The sequence below is a fragment of the Scatophagus argus genome, chromosome 11, assembly GCF_020382885.2.
Source record: "Scatophagus argus isolate fScaArg1 chromosome 11, fScaArg1.pri, whole genome shotgun sequence".
Lineage (NCBI taxonomy): Eukaryota > Metazoa > Chordata > Actinopteri > Scatophagidae > Scatophagus > Scatophagus argus.
The window spans coordinates 14,282,684-14,301,457 of record NC_058503.1 but is presented as its reverse complement, the minus strand read 5'-3'; the positions used below and the strand labels follow the sequence as shown (position 1 = coordinate 14,301,457).

Sequence of the window (18,774 nt, the reverse complement as noted above, 5' to 3'; positions counted from 1 at the left end):
TTCATGAAAGCATCCTTGACATAATCCTACATTATAGTCATATGTGCACATAAACGCCAGCCCTGTGATAAGACCTGCAGGGCATTTTCCTTCAGAGTCTTCCTAACTCCGAAGAGTTTCGTTTCACAGGAAAAAAACAAGGATCTCATTTCTCACAGGACTGCATTTCATGTTGCTTCCTGTACGTTTCGTTTCATATGAAAATGCACTTGAGTTGGAAACGAAAGTTAAAATGCAACCGTAATCGACGTGTGATTGTTGGGGTTGGGCGCTAGCGGTGTTATAAAGTGCAGCGCCGGTCGGAAGTGCGCTTTTTGGGTGGCAAACTTGGCAAGTCCAGAGCTGATGCGACTCTTTGACAAACATGACTGAGGTAATGTGATCTCGTTCCTATCTTATTATTATTATTATCAGCTGAGTAAATGAATACAGCAGTTAGGCTGCGTTAAGTATGCATCAGACATTATGGCGGAAAATACGTGCAAAAATGGATAAAAATGAATTTCATTAATCCTGTTTTAATTTTTGAAATGTTCTTTTTGCATCACCTTTAGTACTTTATTTTGCATTTCTGCATTAATTCTTTTATGTGTTTATTCTTATTTATTTATGCATATTTACTCGGGCCCATATTTATTCACTTGACCCTGAACTACTTGTGAACAAGCCTCAGTGTTCAATGAAAATTAGCTACACTGATTTAATGCTGTTGACAGTTTAAGAGTAGTTTGTTAGACAAGCAATATGTTCTAGATCTCCTTTTTTTTAGCCTTACAAGTTGTAAGTCTAAAACAGTCTTTTAATTAATGTTAGCTTTGAAGAGAATTAAAAATAATAATACTCAGCTGCATTAATGTATTCATAATGTGTTAGATGGTCAAAGCTTCCTGTTAAATGTGCTCAGGGCGTACAGCTGATTTCTTCAGTCTGATGTGGATAAAAAGGGAAGATTGTTGTGCAATGCGGTTGCCACAACCCTGTTGACACTCTTACACCATCCACGAGGGAGGATGAGTCAAAGGACAAACAAGAAGACCCGGTGAGTTGTACATCTGTCTGTTTTTACTCACATGATGACCAGTGAAGAAGAGGCAGAACCAAAGCACTTAAAACTTTGCGGTTTGAAATCATATTTTAGGGCATATTATACTCTCTGGCATTTATATGTCAGATCTGTGAACTTGACTCCAGTCCCAGGCTCACAGGACTCAGCCTGTGTTAATTTAATTTTTAACTCTACTTTCTCCTGCTTTATTTAGAAAGTCCTTCGGGGCAACAGCGCCGCCCTTCATTGATTACCTGAAAGATATTCTGCGTCGATATCCAGATGGTGGACAAATATTGAAGGTTGGTACAATGCTCTGTCAAGTATAACACTCATATTTTCCTAATTGATAAAGAATTTAGTAATCAACCTTCCATCTCATATATGGCTGAATTTTTCTGAATTTGTTTTGTTTTTGTTGTTGTTTGTTATTTTAACATGTTTTTATCCCGAGACAGGTGGTTTTATAATTGATTTACATACTTTATGAAAAAAACATGTTCATATTGTACTTTCTTTTTGTCTTTGTCAACAAGAAGTGTCACATTCACTGAACTCATTTATCACAATAGTTTTGTGTAAGTGCTGGAATAGCCCCCACCAAAGGACCACAGATAAGCTAATCAACTTTGGGCAACATCTTGGTGCAATGAATGTTAAGAATGCAATATCCCCAAAAGGCAGATCACTCGAGGAAGAGAAAAGGTTCAAAATTACACGGTTAAAAAAATCTTTATTAAAGTCTTTTCACAAAGTACAGGAGGATTACTAACAAATGTCCCAAATAAAGTTCTCCAAATCAAAGTAGTGCAGGGTGGCAGTTGAGGGCATGTTGTCTCAGCAGGAACGCCAAACAGCAAACAAACTGGAATACACCAATACACCAAACTCAAAACAGGAAGCAATCAGAGCTAGACTGGGCCACTTTACTGACAGCAGTAAGTGAACCTGAACTGAAGGAAAAATAAGAGAGATTAGAGCCACAAGCAGTCATGAAACAGAATCCAATAAGCCTCCAAGTGCTGAGCCGATAACATTACCACAGAAGTAGCAGGAACAAAGGTGGAGCGGAGAAGATGGTTCAGTTCAGCCTCACAGAAAATCAAAAATGCACATCCTCAAAACATAAAGGGAAAAAAAGCAGGAAGGGAGGAACAGTGGAAAAACACCAGACAAACAGAAATGTCCCTGTTAAACAATAACAACAAATAAATGATGACTGTGTCTGCTTGTTGCTGTATTGGTTGCATCCGTTACAGTAGAAATAGAATTCGGCTGACAGATTTGTGAATTAGTCCTTAGTGTTGGACTTTTAATGTTTTGCCTGTTTAGACTTCCTAGCTACTCAACAACAACATATCTGATGTCACACTGAGGAATGTGACAGTTGTTTATTCATATATATCATCTGTTCATTTTGATTTAATTGCAAATCGTGTGACAGCACTTTATTTGTGACCCCCCTCTAAAACCCCTTTTTGCATTTTAATTCATGGTCAAAACCTTGTTACTACATATGCTCTTTTTAAATGTTGATATCAGCTTTGTGGCCTAATGTCTGTCTGAATAAACTGGTAACTCCCTGTATATTGACTGTCTATCATTTTCCATAAATCAGTTTCGAATTGACCTTTCTCACATGTGGACATTTTACTTGTCATACATGGGGAAGACTAATCACGATAATTATGGATGTGTTTCATTTAGATGTGCCAGTTGCTTTTACTTACCACGGTAGATGGCTAAGTGTCTGAGATAAACTGGCTGGAGATGTGCTAGAAATTGTATAATGACACAAAACTTAATGTACTACTAAGAATGAAAGGAACAGGTAGAACAGGTGCAACAGAACTACCAGGAAGGTGATAAAAATGTCAGTCAAGTTCGGTTTGTACATACCCACACAGTCCTGAGAGAACGTTTCATTTGGCAGCATGAGTAAAAACACCTGAGGACAAAGGGTGCATAGGTGCTTTGACCATACTAATCTGAATAGCCCAGTTTTTGAGCTTGGAACAGTGAAAACTATGCAGTGGAATATGGGAGTCCTTCAGTGTTAACTCTGGTGTGCTACACTCTGTTAATCATTGTGGTTTTTGTTTGTCAACAGGAGCTTATTCAAAATGCAGATGATGCCCAAGCCACAGAAGTGGTTTTCATCCATGATGAGAGAAGCTATGGGACTAAGAGCCTTTGGACTGGTGAACTGGGAGAATACCAAGGTATATAGTATATTCAGAGAATGGCACTCATAAAATGGTTATAAACACCAGTAATATTCTATTTAACCACATAAATAAATATTTATTTATTTAAATATATTTATGTACATATACACATATTCTGGCTTTTCTGCTATAGTCCAGTGTGATTAGATAAGAAGACACATGCAGTGTTTTTTCTCATTTCTATAACATTCTTATTTTCTTATCTTGGTATAATTTGATGCTTTTTGGCAACCCAGTACAAACTTGGTTCTTATGATCACCCAAACTCTTTGATACTCATTTCTTTGTTTTTGCAAAGGTCCTGCTCTCTATGCCTACAACAATGCAGCATTCACGGATGACGACTGGGAAGGAATTCAGATGGCCGGGAGGAGTGTCAAGCGCAATGACCCAAACAAGGTTGGGCGGTTTGGAATTGGCTTCAACTCTGTTTACCACATAACAGGTAAAACTATGCACATTTACCACACGTACGCAATATTCTCACCAAGGATTCCAGTTTTACAAGAACACGGAAAGTAAACTAATCAGACAACATCTGTTTCCCTTTATTCTCAGATGTGCCATGTATATTCAGTTCAGGGCACCTTGGTTTCATGGACCCCCAAGAAAAAATATTTGGTGAAAGAGAGGGAGGTTTTCTGTGGTGTTTGGATGATCCAGAACACCAAGAAGCTCTGATGACTATGCGTGATCAGTTCCAACCCTTTCGAGATATAGTTTCGCTTGTAAGCGGACAAGAATGGTCGAAAGTCGTCACGGAGGACCAGTGCTTTGATGGGACAATTTTCAGATTCCCCTTGCGCAACAAGGCAACAGAAATTTCAGACAATCTGTATAACTCTGATAAGGTGGTTGATCTCTTTGATAGTTTCATTGCAGATGCAGACTTAAGCCTACTGTTCCTGAAAAATGTGAACTCCGTCTCCTTGATACATATCAGTGTACACGGCACTGTTAACACCAGACTTGAAGTGAAATCATCAGTCCACACAGATGCTGTTTTTCAGTCAGAAGTCGAGTCAGTCATTGAGGGTTCAACAAGGTTCAAATTGATAAGCCTCAACTCAGAAGATCCCCAAGAAACAAAGTGGCTTGTGACAACATGTACAATGAAAGAAGGCAATGTAGAAAATCTTGATTTGCTCGCAAAAAAGCTGAGCTTTTTCCCTCAAGTTGACTTGGCATTCCCTTGTGGTGAGAAGAGAGACTGTAGTAAAAGTAGACTGAGCTGCTTTCTCCCCCTCCCAAACAATGAATCCAACAGAACAGGACTCCCAGTTTATGTCAACGCGTGCTTTGGCCTCACAGACAACAGAAGACACATCAAGTGGCAAGAGGAAGACCAGAAACATGACGAGCATGCAGTCTGGAATGAATTGTTGATGAAGGAAGTGCTCCCACAAGCATACCTCATGATTGTTCAAGACGCGATCAAATTCGCCCAAGAAACTATTTTGCCTGTGTCTTCCGTGTATGATCTGTGGCCAGACATCGACCAGGTAAAGCGCAAAGACAGATGGTATGCTGTTGCTGTGGATGTTCTTCAACATTTATTCAGAAAGAATGTGGCTGTCCTCTCACTTGCCAAAGATGAAAGAAAGTTTATCACCCCATCAGAAGCTGTGTTCCCCTGTAATGGTCCAACAAGCCCTGATATATTGGCCGCCATTAGAAGGACTTTGGTTTCTTGTGGAGAAAATCTTGTCACTTTACCAAGTACTGTTGCAAGTGCTATAAATGAGGCCTATCCAGACCTGAACACCCTAAAATATGTGACTCCAACTTTCATGAGGGACGTTCTCCACAGGAGTAACATGCACATCACCTCTAAAGACGACAAACTCTGTCTCTTGGAGTTCATCTTGAGTGATGGAAAATACAGAGAACTTAAGGGTCTTGAACTGCTACCACTCAACGATGGCTCCTTCAGATCTTTCACAAACAAAGAGCAGGACACTGCACTGATTGACAGCATTGATTTTCCAAGGTAATATTTTAGTTTTGGACTTTACTTAATTTATATTACTGCTAATGGTGTGTCTACAACTGAAAATAAATGGAAAGGGCGTATGGTTCTAAAAACAACATTCGTGATTCTCTCTGGTTTTAGTTGTTTAACACTTGACTTTATACAAGCAAAACAACCACCATTACCATCACTATTACTACTAGTTTTATTTTGAACTCAGTGATCACCTTGAATTGATGGATTGCGGCCACTTGGGGGCAGTGAAACAGATTCTAAACACAATACTGACAGGGTCACACCATAAAGCTGTTATGGTAAATATGTTAGCAAATAGCTTCCTATTTTCAGATCCAACAGAACAACGTTAGCATTCATTTGGAGTTGTGTTTGGGCCCACCTTTTGAATTCAGTAGTCACTCTTCCTCTAGCTCTATTTTAATTTTTAATCAGTAGTCCATGCAAAAATATTGAATAGTGCATCTTTAACTATGGTGCTATGGTAAGATAACATCGCACAGCCCAGGCATTTGCCAAATGCTCTCTCAGTCAATCAGGAACCGTATAATTTGTTTCAAACCTTAGAAAACACCATAGATGTGGCTCAGATTTTTTCCATACTCTCCAGGAACGTTGTACTTTGAATTTACTCTTAATTATTACTGTAATTTAAAGTAATTATACTGTCTTAACTCTCAGTGTAAGCTAAACTTACATGCAAATATTCTTGTTTTTGTTACATGCACAATGAACAAACTTTTCCTTTGTGCAGGGTCTTGCTACCGTGCTGTCAACACCTCTTCATCCCAAACGATCTCAGTCCAGCCTGCAGGAGCCACCTTAAAGAACTGGCCAGACAAAGTAGGAATGTCATTTTATAATATACAATGTTTTAAATGTTATATACACCTGACATTTGCATGTTTTCACACTTCCCACATTTATGCATTTATTTTTCTATTATATCTTTTTTCAGATTTATTCAAGGTCATTAACATTGATGCACACCAGGTGGCTGAGTATACGAGGAGGTATTTGCCACAGGACTGGAAGCAGACGAGGACAGGGCTTGTTACCTGGGACATCAGCAACAGTCAACATCCACCTTTAGACTGGCTCCAAGAATTCTGGAAATTTCTCAACACTCACTTCAAAGAGTTAAGTAAATTCACCGGAATGCCATTAATACCAGTCAGTCCCCTGTCTGCCAGTAAGCCTGTATCACTAGCAATACTACAGCAGAACACAACCCTCATCTTCCAGAGAAGCAAGCAGATTAACTTGCCAGAACAAATAGCTCAGTTGGTGGACAAAGTCGGTGGCACAGTGGTGCGAGGAAACGAGTGGCTCAAGCACGATGACCTAGACTCCTATGTGCTTTGCCCATCTCCAAGGAGTGTCATGAAAGTCTTGATGAATTTAGATTTTCAGGATGTCATCAGAAAACTCAAGACTGCTTCTCACAGAGAACGGGAAGAGCTGAAAGATTATCTCTCTCATCTGGATTTTCTCTCAGCCAGTGAGGAAGATATTCTCTCAAAGTTGCCTCTGTTTGAAACCATGAAAGGCTCACGTGTTTCAGCTCAATCAAAACAGGCTGTGCTTCTAATTTCTGGTCTAACAGTCCCAAAAGAGCTCCCTATGCCTGATTCAGTTGTGCAGTGTGCAACAGAGGCTGATCGCAGACTTTTACAGCTGCTCAAAGTTAAACTATTGGACACAGCTGAAGCAGCCAATCTCCTTATTGGGTGTATTGAGATGGGGTCTTGCAGAAAAGAAGACACTGAGAAAATCATGACTTGGATTTTACAGCATGGTACTATCCTTTTCTCTCAAAACCAGACCTTGAAACGCAAATGTAAGGACCTGAGCTTCATTGAAGTTAATGGAGAGCTAAAAAAGACCTCAAGCTTTTTTGATCCAACAATTGAAATGTTTAAAGTCATTTTTGAGTCAGATTTCTTCCCTCCACCTTTATACACTCAAACATCGCAGATGCTTGAAAGTCTAAGAGATCTTGGATTGCTAAATAAAGAAGCAGATGTGTCACCTGAACACTTGTTGCATGCTGCCACACTGATTGACAAACTGGGTGTTGACTCTAAACCCAAGGCTGTCAAAAGAGCTCAGGTGCTCTTGAAAATGTTGGATGCTAATGATCTACTGTCAAAGTTTTCTCATGACCAGCTTCAAAGTCTCAAAATGCTAAAATGGGTCCCATGTGCTAAATCCAAATTCCGCAATGACAAATCTCAGAAAAGTTGTTTTTTCTGTCCGAATGAAATAAGACATTCAATGTATGAGGACATTGTTGGCCATGTAATGCCTCTGGTGGGAATGTTCAGTGACAGAGTTGCCTGCACACTTGGCCTCAAAAGGCCACCAACACCTGAAAAAGTGATGGAGAATTTGTCAGCCTTGACATCAAAAGCAAAGAAAATGCCTGATGCTGATACCAATGTAGATTTCAAAAGGCAGTTGCGTAGCATTTATGAACACATGCAAAACCACATCTCTGAATTTGCAACAGTGATGAACAAGGACACACGCTGGCTGTGGAGCCACAACCAGTTTGTATCACCAAAGGATCTGGTTCTACACTACCCACGTAATCTAGATCTGAGCTCTTTCATTGGGAAGGCGCCACATGAATTTCTGCCATACAAAAAGTTACTCCTCAAGTTTGGTCTGAGAGAGTCACTTTCAGATGAAGAAATTATTGGCATTCTTCACTCTATCCAGCAGGCCATAGAAAAGAGGCAACAGCCATTTGCGAGCTCCTCTGAGATGAACGTCTCAATTGAAATTCTCAACTGGTTGTCAAGAGAAAAGAAGATAGTTGAGAGCGACATCCCCGTGCCAGTCCTCACAGAGGGTGGACAGTGCACATTTAAACCACTCTCAAAAGCGGTCTTCTGTGATGTAAGCAAAAGTGGGATAAATGACCTTCAGTACAGCAAAGAAGAAATTCATGTTGTACATAAGGAAATCCCAAAAGCAACAGCTGAATGGTTGAACATCAGATTTCTCAGTACCTACATCCTTGATCCAGAGTTGGTAGGAATAGAACAGTGTGGACAATCTGAACCGATAACAACAAGGATTAAGAACATTCTTAAAGAGTATGATGAGGAAAGTGACATCTTCAAAGAGCTCATACAAAATGCAGAGGATGCCGGTGCAGAAGCCTGTAAATTTTTGGTGGATTTCAGAGTGCACAAAGACTCCCCTGAGAGCCTCATTGACCCTGACATGTCCCTTTGCCAGGGACCTTGTCTTTGGGCATTTAATGATGAGCAGTTCACAGCTGAGGATTGGAAAAATATTGTCAGAGTTGGATCTGCCTCGAAGGAAAACAAAGTGGAGAAAATTGGAAAATTTGGACTTGGATTCAATACTGTGTATCATGTGACAGACATTCCTTCCATCCTCAGTGGCAACAGCCTTCTCATACTTGATCCAAATGTAACTCACCTTAAGAAGCACATCAAACATAATACAAATCCTGGCATCAAGCTGAATCTCTCTCAGCGGCAGCTTTTTCAGTGTTTTCCTGGCCAGTTTGGACCATATGAATGCATTTTTGATTGCAACTTCACAAAAAAAAGTCCCCCTGACCCCTATCCAGGCACTCTCATAAAACTACCTTTCCGAACTCAAGAAGAAGCTCTGAAATCAGAAATAAGCAGCAAGGTATATCACGAACATGATATTACCACTTTTCTCCAGCACTTTACTGAAAATTCACAAACTCACCTGCTGTTTCTGAAGAACATCAATACATTATCTCTACAAAGTATCTCAAAAGACGTATCAACTCCACCAAGGGATGATGAAATAGCAACTGTCCTTACTGTCTCCAAAAGCATTGTGAGTACAGTGAGGATTCCTGATGAAACCACTGTGTCAAAGCAGCATCAAGCTGAAAAATCATTGATGAAACTTGATGGAAAATGCAAAGAGGTCATTGACTGCTGCACAGCCTACATTGTTCAAACAACAAGCCAACAATCTGGTGTTACTGAATCCCTGTCCTGGCTTCTGTACAACTGCTTTGGAACACGTCATTCTATGAAAATGGCCCTTCAAGAAAACAATCAAGTCAAGTTCTCTTTGCCCATTGGGGGGATTGCTGTGCCTTTGCAAAATGACCCAGAAACTAAGAAACTAGCCTCATTACAAACAGATTTTGCTGGACAGGCATTTTGCTTCCTTCCTCTTTCCATTCACACAGGTCTTCCAGTCAATGTAAATGGAACATTTGCTGTGACAAGCAACCGAAAAGGTCTGTGGGAGAGTGGAGTAAAACATGACTGGAACAAAGCCCTTCTTCAGGATCCTGTAGTTACAGCATATGTGTCTGTACTCTTGGTACTTAAGAAAATGTCTGAAAACAAGCAACTGGAAACATACAATTATCACACCTACTGGCCTGACAGAAAGAAAGTGAGTGAAACTTTCAAGCCTTTGGTGGATGCGTTTTACTCAGACATTGCCCATCACTCCATTGGTCCAGAGCTCTTTAGTGATGGAGAGCACTGGTGCTCAATGAACAGTGCCATATTTCTTCATGAGAACATTGAAGAGGATAAAGACATCAGCACACTTGCAGTACAGGTGTGTAAGAAACATGTGAAAACACCCATCCATGTCATCCCTCTTCCACTATGGTTGAGAAATAGCTTAAAACAGGCTGGCCAAGAAAAGGTTTTACAAAGTAGAACATGGAACTGGGAGCACTTTTACCAAGAAGTAGTGTTTAAAAACCTTGGAACCATGGACCCTAAGAGTAGAGATACTCTTGTGCTGCATGCCCTTGACCTGAACATGAAAGAAATTGACAGCCTACTTAATCGCTATCCTTGCATTCCTACTAAAGACGGACAGCTCCAGTATATCAAGAAACTTGTGAATCCATCTGGGAAAGTGGCCTGTCTTTTTGAACCAGAAGAGCAACGCTTGCTTGGTGGTACCCAAAATGACTTTGGTTCCCCCAAACGGATTCAGCGCTTGTTGGAACTTGGAATGGCAAATGATCATCTCTCACTGGAAGACATCACAGAGAAAGCAGGCACAATCTCAAAAACCTGGAGAACTGACAAGAAGAAAGCATATAGGAATGTGAAGTGCCTTCTTGAACTTATGAAGCACCACATGGATGACAGAGATTCTGTTCACTGGGAAACACTGAGGAAAACTAAATTTCTTCCAGCATTTTCCCCTGGTGATACAAAAATGGAAAAAAATGTAACACTGAGAAGGCCCATTGATGTTTTTAGTGACAAATGTTCCCTGCTGCTTAACATGACACAATCTGTGCTGGATTGCACCAATCTGAAAATGCACAACAGTGATCCAGTACTACAAATTTTGGGAGTTCAGGACAGTCCAAAGCCTGAGACAGTGCTTCAACAACTGCAAGAAGCTTGCAAGCAATCTCAGTCCACTGACAGATCCATGCTTCACAAAATAGCAAGTGAATGTTATAAGTTTCTGGATCAGTGCCTCATTGATTCTGGGAATTCCACTTTCATTTCACAGAGGGCAAAATCATTCCCATTTGTTTTGGTAGGCAGCACATTTGTAAATGTAAAGCGTGTAGCAGAAAATGAGACATTTGAAGCGAAACCCTACCTCTATGCACTTCCACCTGCCTTCGCTAGTTTCAAGAGGCTCTGGGAGAGCGTAGGTGTTGAAAAATGTTTTACAATCCACCAGTTTCAAACTGTGCTCCAGGAACTGCACACTAAACATGTCAACAAACCCTTGCCAAAAAGTGATCTGTCAATTTGCCTCAGAATTTTAAAGACAGGGATATATGAGGCCAACGAGAAAACAACGGATGACTGCCTGATACCAAATAAACATGGTATTTTACAACCTGCAAGTGAGCTGTTTTACAACGATAGTGCATGGATGCCAGTCGCTCCAGGTATTACATTATGCCATGAGAATATCCCACGTGTTATGGCTTGCCACTTTGGAATCAAAACTACCAGGCATTACACTCTGCAAAACCACATAGTTGAGAACATTTCACCATTTGCTTTTCAGTTTGAACAGCAGGAACAGTTAACTGTTCGAATTAAAAACATAATTTCAGCCTATCCATCAAAGAAGGATATCCTTAAAGAGCTCATCCAAAATGCTGATGATGCAGAGGCGACAGAAATTCACTTTGTTTGGGACAAACGACAGCATGGTGAAAAAAAAACTTTTGGGAAGGAATGGAACCATCTGCAGGGTCCAGCACTGTGTGTGTTCAACAACAAAGTGTTTTCTGATGCTGACTTGATTGGCATTCAACAGCTGGGGGAAGGAGGAAAGCACTCCAGTCCAGGAAAGACAGGAAAATACGGAGTTGGATTCAATTCTGTTTACCATCTCACTGACTGCCCCTCAATCCTTACCGGAGATAAATTACTCTGCATTTCAGATCCCAATAAAAAATACATTGAAAGTCATTCAGACAAAGCACCAGCTGGCATTGGCTATAAACTAGCTGACACTTTCAAGAACACGTACATGGATGTCTACAAATCCTTTCTTCCTGACAAATTTCCTCTTAAAGAGGGCACCATGTTCAGATTACCTCTAAGGATGGGTACCATGGCAGACAGCTCTAATATATCACGACAGGAAGTCACTGACCGTGACATGAAAGAATTATGCTCTGCCCTCTCTGAAGATCCTGAAGGACTAATTCTGTTTCAGAAAAACGTCTGCAAAATACAAGTCCATGAAATCAATGAACATTCGGAAAAACTTGAAACCATCTTTATGGTCGAAAAAACTCTATCAAAGTCAAGCCGAGAAGGAAAAGATGCTTTTGTGAAACTTCAACTTGATGCGCTACAATCTGAAAAACCGACAGCACCACGCAAGGTCATTTATGGAACTGTGATTTCAACTTCAGATAAAAGACAAAGTAAATGGATCACTGCAGAACAGTTTGGCTCATTCAAAAAGAGCGATGAAAGAGAAATGAGACTATCAGACAAACTTCCCCAAGCTGCGGTGGCAGCACGTGTGAGTTTGAAGTTGTCTGTGAGTCCATTTCCAGCACCGTCCAGCAGTATGGATTTCACAGGAGAAGCCTTTTGTTCACTTCCTTTGCCAGGGAAAACTGGACTGCCAGTGCATGTCAATGCAAACTTCGAAGTTGATTCTGCCAGGAGAAGCCTTTGGAAGGAAGATGGGCAAAGTCTAAAATCTAACTGGAATGAATTTTTGAAACAGAATGTCATTGCTCCATTGTATGCAGATCTCCTTCATCACATCAGCCGTAATATTGCAGGCAAGAAAGTCTCTTATGCACAAATTGAGCCATGCTTGAGTGACTCATACTTGCGTTTTTGGCCAACTGTGTCCAAAGATGTTGGTCAGGATTGGCATGAAATGACACATGAGGTATACAGATCAATCAAAGAAAGAGGCCTCAATGTGATTCCAGTGTTGAGGAGTTCAACACGTGTAGCTGCAAACCGAGAATTTAAGGAGTATTCTTTTGACTTGTGTAACGTCACAGAAACTGAATCAACAAAGGCACCTTACCTAATGCAACCAGAGAGTTACGAGATTAATCCTATTTTGGAAGATCTTGGCATGACATTGGTTCCTTTTGAGATGAAAAAAGTTTGGAATGCTTTCAAATCTGCTGGTGTTGAAATGAAAAAAGTGAGTCCTTCAACTGTCCAGGCTTTCCTGAGAGAAAAACCGATCAGCGACCCAACCCAGACAGAAAAGGACTTACCCCTGCCCATAACTACCACTCTGATCAGAGATGAAACAAGATGTTCAAAGCTCTTAAGTTTCTGCTTATCTGAGTTTGAAAAAGGCTTCAAAAAGGCCACCATGGACAATTCCAGTTTACTCAATGGGCTTCCACTTCTTCTCACGAAAGACAAAGTTTTGAGAGTGTTTAACTCCAAATCTCCCAAGCTAATATCAGGATATGAGAGTCTGTTTTTTGATTATCAGGGTGAATTTGCAGATTATCAGACAAACAAAGACCACATTAAAGTTCTACACATTTTGAACTTTGTCAAACCTTTGACAGTTCCCTGTGCAGCGAAATATCTGAAGCCTACAATTCAGCGTCTTCTTCAGAACTGTGAAGTTGATTCACACAGTGGTCTTCATGTTCCAAATGAGACGACGCTGAAGTGGTTGAAATTACTTTGGAAGTTTTTAACAAGCTATATTAAACCAACCACATCTAGTGGTGATGAAACAAGTCTGACATTAGGTGATGTGAGGCAGCTCTTCAGTGAGTGCTGTATTTTGCCTGTTGTGTGTCCCAGGTTAAACAACAAGCATCTCCTGCAAAGAATGAAAGACATGCCAAATGTCATTAAGTTCTCTTCAGAAAGTGACATATCAGGCATCCTCTTTAAACTTGGTTTTATGAAGCTTGACAGTCTGTTCTTCTCTGATACACCTATGGGCCTACATGTAAATCTATATCTACACCATGAACTTATGGATGTGAATGATAAAAGCTCTGTGTTGGACAAAGTCTCCAACATTGACCTCTCAGAGTTTTCCCAGCTTTCCGCTGATGAGATGAAAGAGCTCCAGTGTTTTTTGCAGGATGGAGTATCCAAGTCCAAAGACAAACAAGAGTATCAGAGAAAGCTCAAATCCTTACCTCTATTTGAAACAATTTATGGTAAACGAGTGAGGATTGATGGACCCAAAGAGGTATTTATTCTTGACAGCACACATTCAGTGACATTCCTTGCATTGTTCACCCTGGCTGACAAAAGCAGCATTTTACTCAAAAACAGTCCAGAGAACCACAGGCTGTTGGAACTATTGAACATACGAATCCTGACTGATTTGGAGTATTTCAAGAAGTTCATTCTGCCCATTGCTCATACACTCACAGAGACTCAGCTGCTTCAGTGCCTCAAACTATTATTGTCGCCGCAACTACATTTCAGTTATCACCAGGATAAGGACAAAATCATCTCCTCACTAAAGACGGTGAAATTGATTCGCAGTTCTCAAGGCAGATTGGAGACAGCGTCATTCTACTTTGATAAGAGTGTGGATCTGTACAAGAAAATGGTGCCCCAAGAGAGATTTGTGCCTGAAAAATTTTGGACTGAGTTGTGCGAAGGAAATGAACAAACAATAATAAGAGCAGAAGAGCTACTCAGAGACCTTGGAATGAAACATGTTGTCTCAAAAGATGACATAATAAATTTTGCATGGCAGTTAGAATCAGAAACAAAACGCAACTGCCCATTTGAAGAGTTGAGACAGAAATCATCATTCATTTTTAGAACAGCCTTGCATATAGCAAGTGACGACAAAGATGAAAATTTGCTGGAGAGAATAGCTGACATCAAGTTCATTTTTCCTGAGAAAATTTCAAAGGATTTGTGCAACTATCACCAACCATTTGCAACAGAAAGAACACCTGTTAAAATCAAAGGATCTTTGATCCAAAGTGACCCTAAACATCAAGAACTGATTTGGTCCTCAATGCCAATTATACATCTGCCAGTTTATAAGTCACAAAAACTCATGAAAATGATGAAAAATGCAGGAGCTCATGAACAACCACCTCCTCAGTGTGTAACCAGCAATATCAGCAATATCTGTTATTCACCCTGTGAAACCATCCTTTTGATCGAAACACGTGCCAAAGTGTTTCGTAGCTCGTATACCTACCTTCAAGCAAACAAGTTTGACAGTCAGCCACTCACTGGTCTTCCTGTTGTGTTGGTTGAAAAAGACACAGAACTTGCGAGGAGTGATGATGTGTGTCTTTCACTCCCACATGACCGTGAGTTCAGACCATACTTGTACAACATTTCTCCAAAAGATGTCATGTTTGCAGACTTCTTCAAGCAAATCGGTGTAAAGGACAAACCTACTGCAGAGCAGTATTGTAATGTTCTGGCAGCAGTTCATGCCGATTCCCACGATAAACCACAACTAAACCCAAACCAGCAGAAAACTGTGAAACGTGCTGTCAGGGAGCTTTTTCAGTTAATCAAAACTGAAGAGAAACAGTCCACCCTTGATGATAAAAAGACTTTGTACCTCCCTGCAGTAGATGGTAAATTATACCCCTCATGCACACTCCACTACAATGACACAGTGTTTGAGATCAGAAGGCTAGAGGAAGGGTTGGGGAATAAGTTTCTGTTGCTTGAGAAACTCAGTGAATGTCATTTGGGGTCTGACATCTACAAGCAATATCAACTGCTGAAATTGCTGCCTCAGAAAATTCAACCTAAAATGTTGTCTCAGTTTACCGAGGAGACAGTAGTGGAATCACACATGCAGCTTTGTGAGCTCGAGACTCATTGTGAATTCAGAGGATGGTTTTACAAACATCTGTCCTCGGCAGCATTCAGACATGGATTAATTTGTCTTATCAGAGCTCAGTCACAGGGAGAAATAACACAAGAAGATGCTACTGACATGTACACAAAGATTTTTGGCAGTATTCAAATGATCTGCTGTGAAAACCTGGAAACAATGCTTTGGCTGGAAAAGGAGCCACTACACAAAACTGCTACTGAAACAGATGTCTTTGTCAAACGAGAACAACAAGGTTGCATCTTTTACTTGAAGCACAACAATGACATGGCTCCTAAGGTGTTAAATGACATTAACATGACATTGACAAAGGAGATTAATGTTCTTTTAGGTAAAAGATTAGAATCAGTTCATCTCACTGTCCTCGGACAACTTCTCATGTGTGACAATCTGCAAGATGTTAAGAAAGCTCTGGCCAAGGGTGGAATCCGTGATAGTGTTGAAGCTGAAAGCTTCCTCCTCAATCCACCAGCCCCTGGAACAGAAATTGCAGAAGGATGGCTTGATTCCTTAGACATGAACATCCTCAATAACTTTGAAGAGGGGGAATATGTTGGTTACTGCACAAACAACAGGTACATTTATGCAGTTATTGTTGAAGAACTTTCTGGGCACTCTGGACCATATGCACGGCGATACAAAATCGAAATTGGACAAGATGAGCCCATTGAAGTCAGTTGTCTTGACCTGTACCAGTTTAAACGACAAAAGAAAACAGAAGCTGAAGCAGAGACTCGTACATCTGCAGATGCTTCTTGCATGGCGCTGGAGCCACTAGCAGGACCTATGCCGCATTCTTCCCAGCGATCAACTCCAACTTCCTCTTCTTCAAGGTCCACACCAACCTCTATTGATGAAGCAAAAAGGGAAATTGACAAATGTTTGACTGAGATCTGGACTCTTCCCCAAGAGGAGAGGCATAAAGCCATCAAACGACTGTACCTGAGATGGCATCCTGACAAAAATCCTGAATGCACTCTTCTTGCCACTGAGGCATTCAAATACTTGCAGAATCGCATCGATGAACTTATGAAAGGCAAAGGTAAAGGTAGCGACAAAACTGCAGGCTCATCCAGTTCAAGGGGAAACTCAAATTTCAGAGACTTCTATCAGCAATGGAATCAGGAGGCCCGGCATCACAGAACTAGTCGTGAGAGATTCTCTAGAGGCCACCAGTCATATAACTTTTGGACCCATAATGAAAATGTCCCAAGGCCAAACAGAGAGGAGGCCCAGCGCTGGTGTAAACAGGCTCGCTGTGATCTCAATGCGGCTTACAAAGATGTTGGTGGAGGGAATACAGAGTGGTGTCTGTTCAAAGTCCATCAAGCAGTGGAAAAGTCTCTCATAGCTGCAGCATATAAAAGAAACGGTCAGCATCCCACCAACAGCTCCATTTCAGCCATGGCTGTACAGGTTTCCCTTTACAATGCCCAACTGAAGGTCCTGCCTCAAATTGTGGAAAATCTAAAGTCATTGGGCGTGGATGGCAAAAAAACTCAGTATCCCAACTGCCACCCATTTCCCCATATTCCAAATGGACGGTTCAAATCAGAGAATGAAATGTTAGCAGTGAACAAGGCATCTGAGCTTCTCAGTAAAGTGGAGGCATATGTGAATTAAGGACTAAAGACAAACAGACATGTCATGTTGGCAGTCAGTTTAAGATTTTTTGATTTGTTAAAAATACTGCTAGGCATATTGGGATGTTGGATCATTACTATACGCAAAATAACCCCATAATTTGTTTAACAGGACAAACACAAGAATGATATATGTTATGAATACTCTGAAAAGGTTTGTTTCATGTTTTAATCTTACTTTATTTTTTTATTTCGTGCTTATTTTTTTATTACTGAGGTATCGTCTCTATATCACTATATGAAGTTGTTAGGAAAAATATTTTGTACATCATTTTAGACGTGTGACTGCTCACTCAGGACAATATAATCAGTGAACAGCTTGGTTTGGGAAATGAAATATTGTTTTGAACATTGCAATGCTGGCAATGTTGATTTTCATGTATACCTTCTCTTTGAGGAGCAGTACAGCATAACCACTTTATTATTTTTTTATGACAATAAAAACATAATTTCTTATATATTTCTATATTTCTTATAATACTGTTGTCAACATTTTTAACTACTCACAGAAGATGAGTATAATCACTGTATGAATTTTTGAAAATGCAAATATCAAAGGGTTTGTTTTTTTGTTGTTTTGTTTTTTGCAATGTTGTAAACATTTATTACTACTCCCTGATGGTGAGTATTTTTACTGTATGACTTTTTGTTATAATTTTAACTTTTTATTAATGATCAATAATATCACTGTAAAACTTTGTTCTAGAAATTCAGATGTCAAAGAATTAAGTGTTTTGAAGAAAATAATTAAGTTTTGTCATCATGTCATGTTTGTTACTTTTTATTAGCACTTATCTTCTAAAATACAAAAATCTTAAATCATGAAATTCAATCAAGAATGAAACTACAGTTTTGGTTTAATGTTTTTTTTTTTTAATTTATTGTAAAATACAATGAGGGAAGATATATTCAGATCCCATACTTAAGTGAAACTACTAATATGAAACTATGAAATACTGTACTACAAGGCATTAAAAATGTTACTTAAATAAAAGTATGTGACTGTAATGAGCAAAATAAACTTCAAGTAATAAAAGCACTCAATGCAGATAATGGCTCCTGTGACTGTTACACTCTTTTATTGTTTTACTCATAATGTAAAAGCAGGATCTTACTGTTGTAACTGGTTGAGGTGGAGCTAATTTTTCAATATTTTCTATCAGACTGCAACTAGTGACTATTTCAATCATGGATTAATCTGCTTATTATTTTCTTAATTAATCCATTGGTTGTTTGGGTTGTAACAATTTTGAAACGAGTGAGGAATTACGTCACACTTGCATTACAACAAGGCCAAACCTAAAATTATTAAAAAGAAATTAAAATAATTTAAAAAAAAAAACAACCAACGTCACTATTGAAAAGCTATAACTATAAAATGTTTTTACACGAAAAATAATGACTATCAAAATACACTGCCTGGCCAAAAAAAAAAAAGTCGCCACCTGGAGTTAACTAAGCAAATAGGTACGAGCCTCCTATTGGATGATTACTGCACGGGCGATTAGCTTTCAGCTGGCAACAAGTTATTTAACCCCAACTGGTGCAATG

At 39.8% G+C, this 18,774-nt stretch overlaps 1 protein-coding gene across 1 annotated transcript; it reads left to right on the top strand.

Moving 5' to 3' along the window:
- The first annotated feature begins 46 nt into the window (after nucleotides 1–46).
- On the top strand, nucleotides 47–18,278 carry si:dkeyp-118h9.7 (sacsin). The gene is made up of 8 exons (XM_046405218.1): nucleotides 47–373; nucleotides 905–1,039; nucleotides 1,260–1,347; nucleotides 3,156–3,267; nucleotides 3,572–3,718; nucleotides 3,832–5,263; nucleotides 6,015–6,103; nucleotides 6,219–18,278. The coding sequence occupies exons 2-8, from the start codon at nucleotides 1,011–1,013 to the stop codon at nucleotides 17,201–17,203; spliced, it is 12,882 nt and encodes a 4,293-aa protein (XP_046261174.1). The 5' UTR covers nucleotides 47–373; nucleotides 905–1,010; the 3' UTR covers nucleotides 17,204–18,278.
- Nucleotides 18,279–18,774: the final 496 nt, after the last annotated feature.

Excerpts from the sequence above, each read along its gene's own strand:
- si:dkeyp-118h9.7 (XM_046405218.1), top strand. The coding sequence starts at position 1,011 with ATGAGTCAAAGGACAAACAAGAAGACCCG. Across the intron at positions 3,268-3,571 it reads TGAACTGGGAGAATACCAAG|GTCCTGCTCTCTATGCCTAC; the intron begins GTATATAGTATA and ends GTTTTTGCAAAG. Across the intron at positions 5,264-6,014 it reads GACAGCATTGATTTTCCAAG|GGTCTTGCTACCGTGCTGTC; the intron begins GTAATATTTTAG and ends TCCTTTGTGCAG.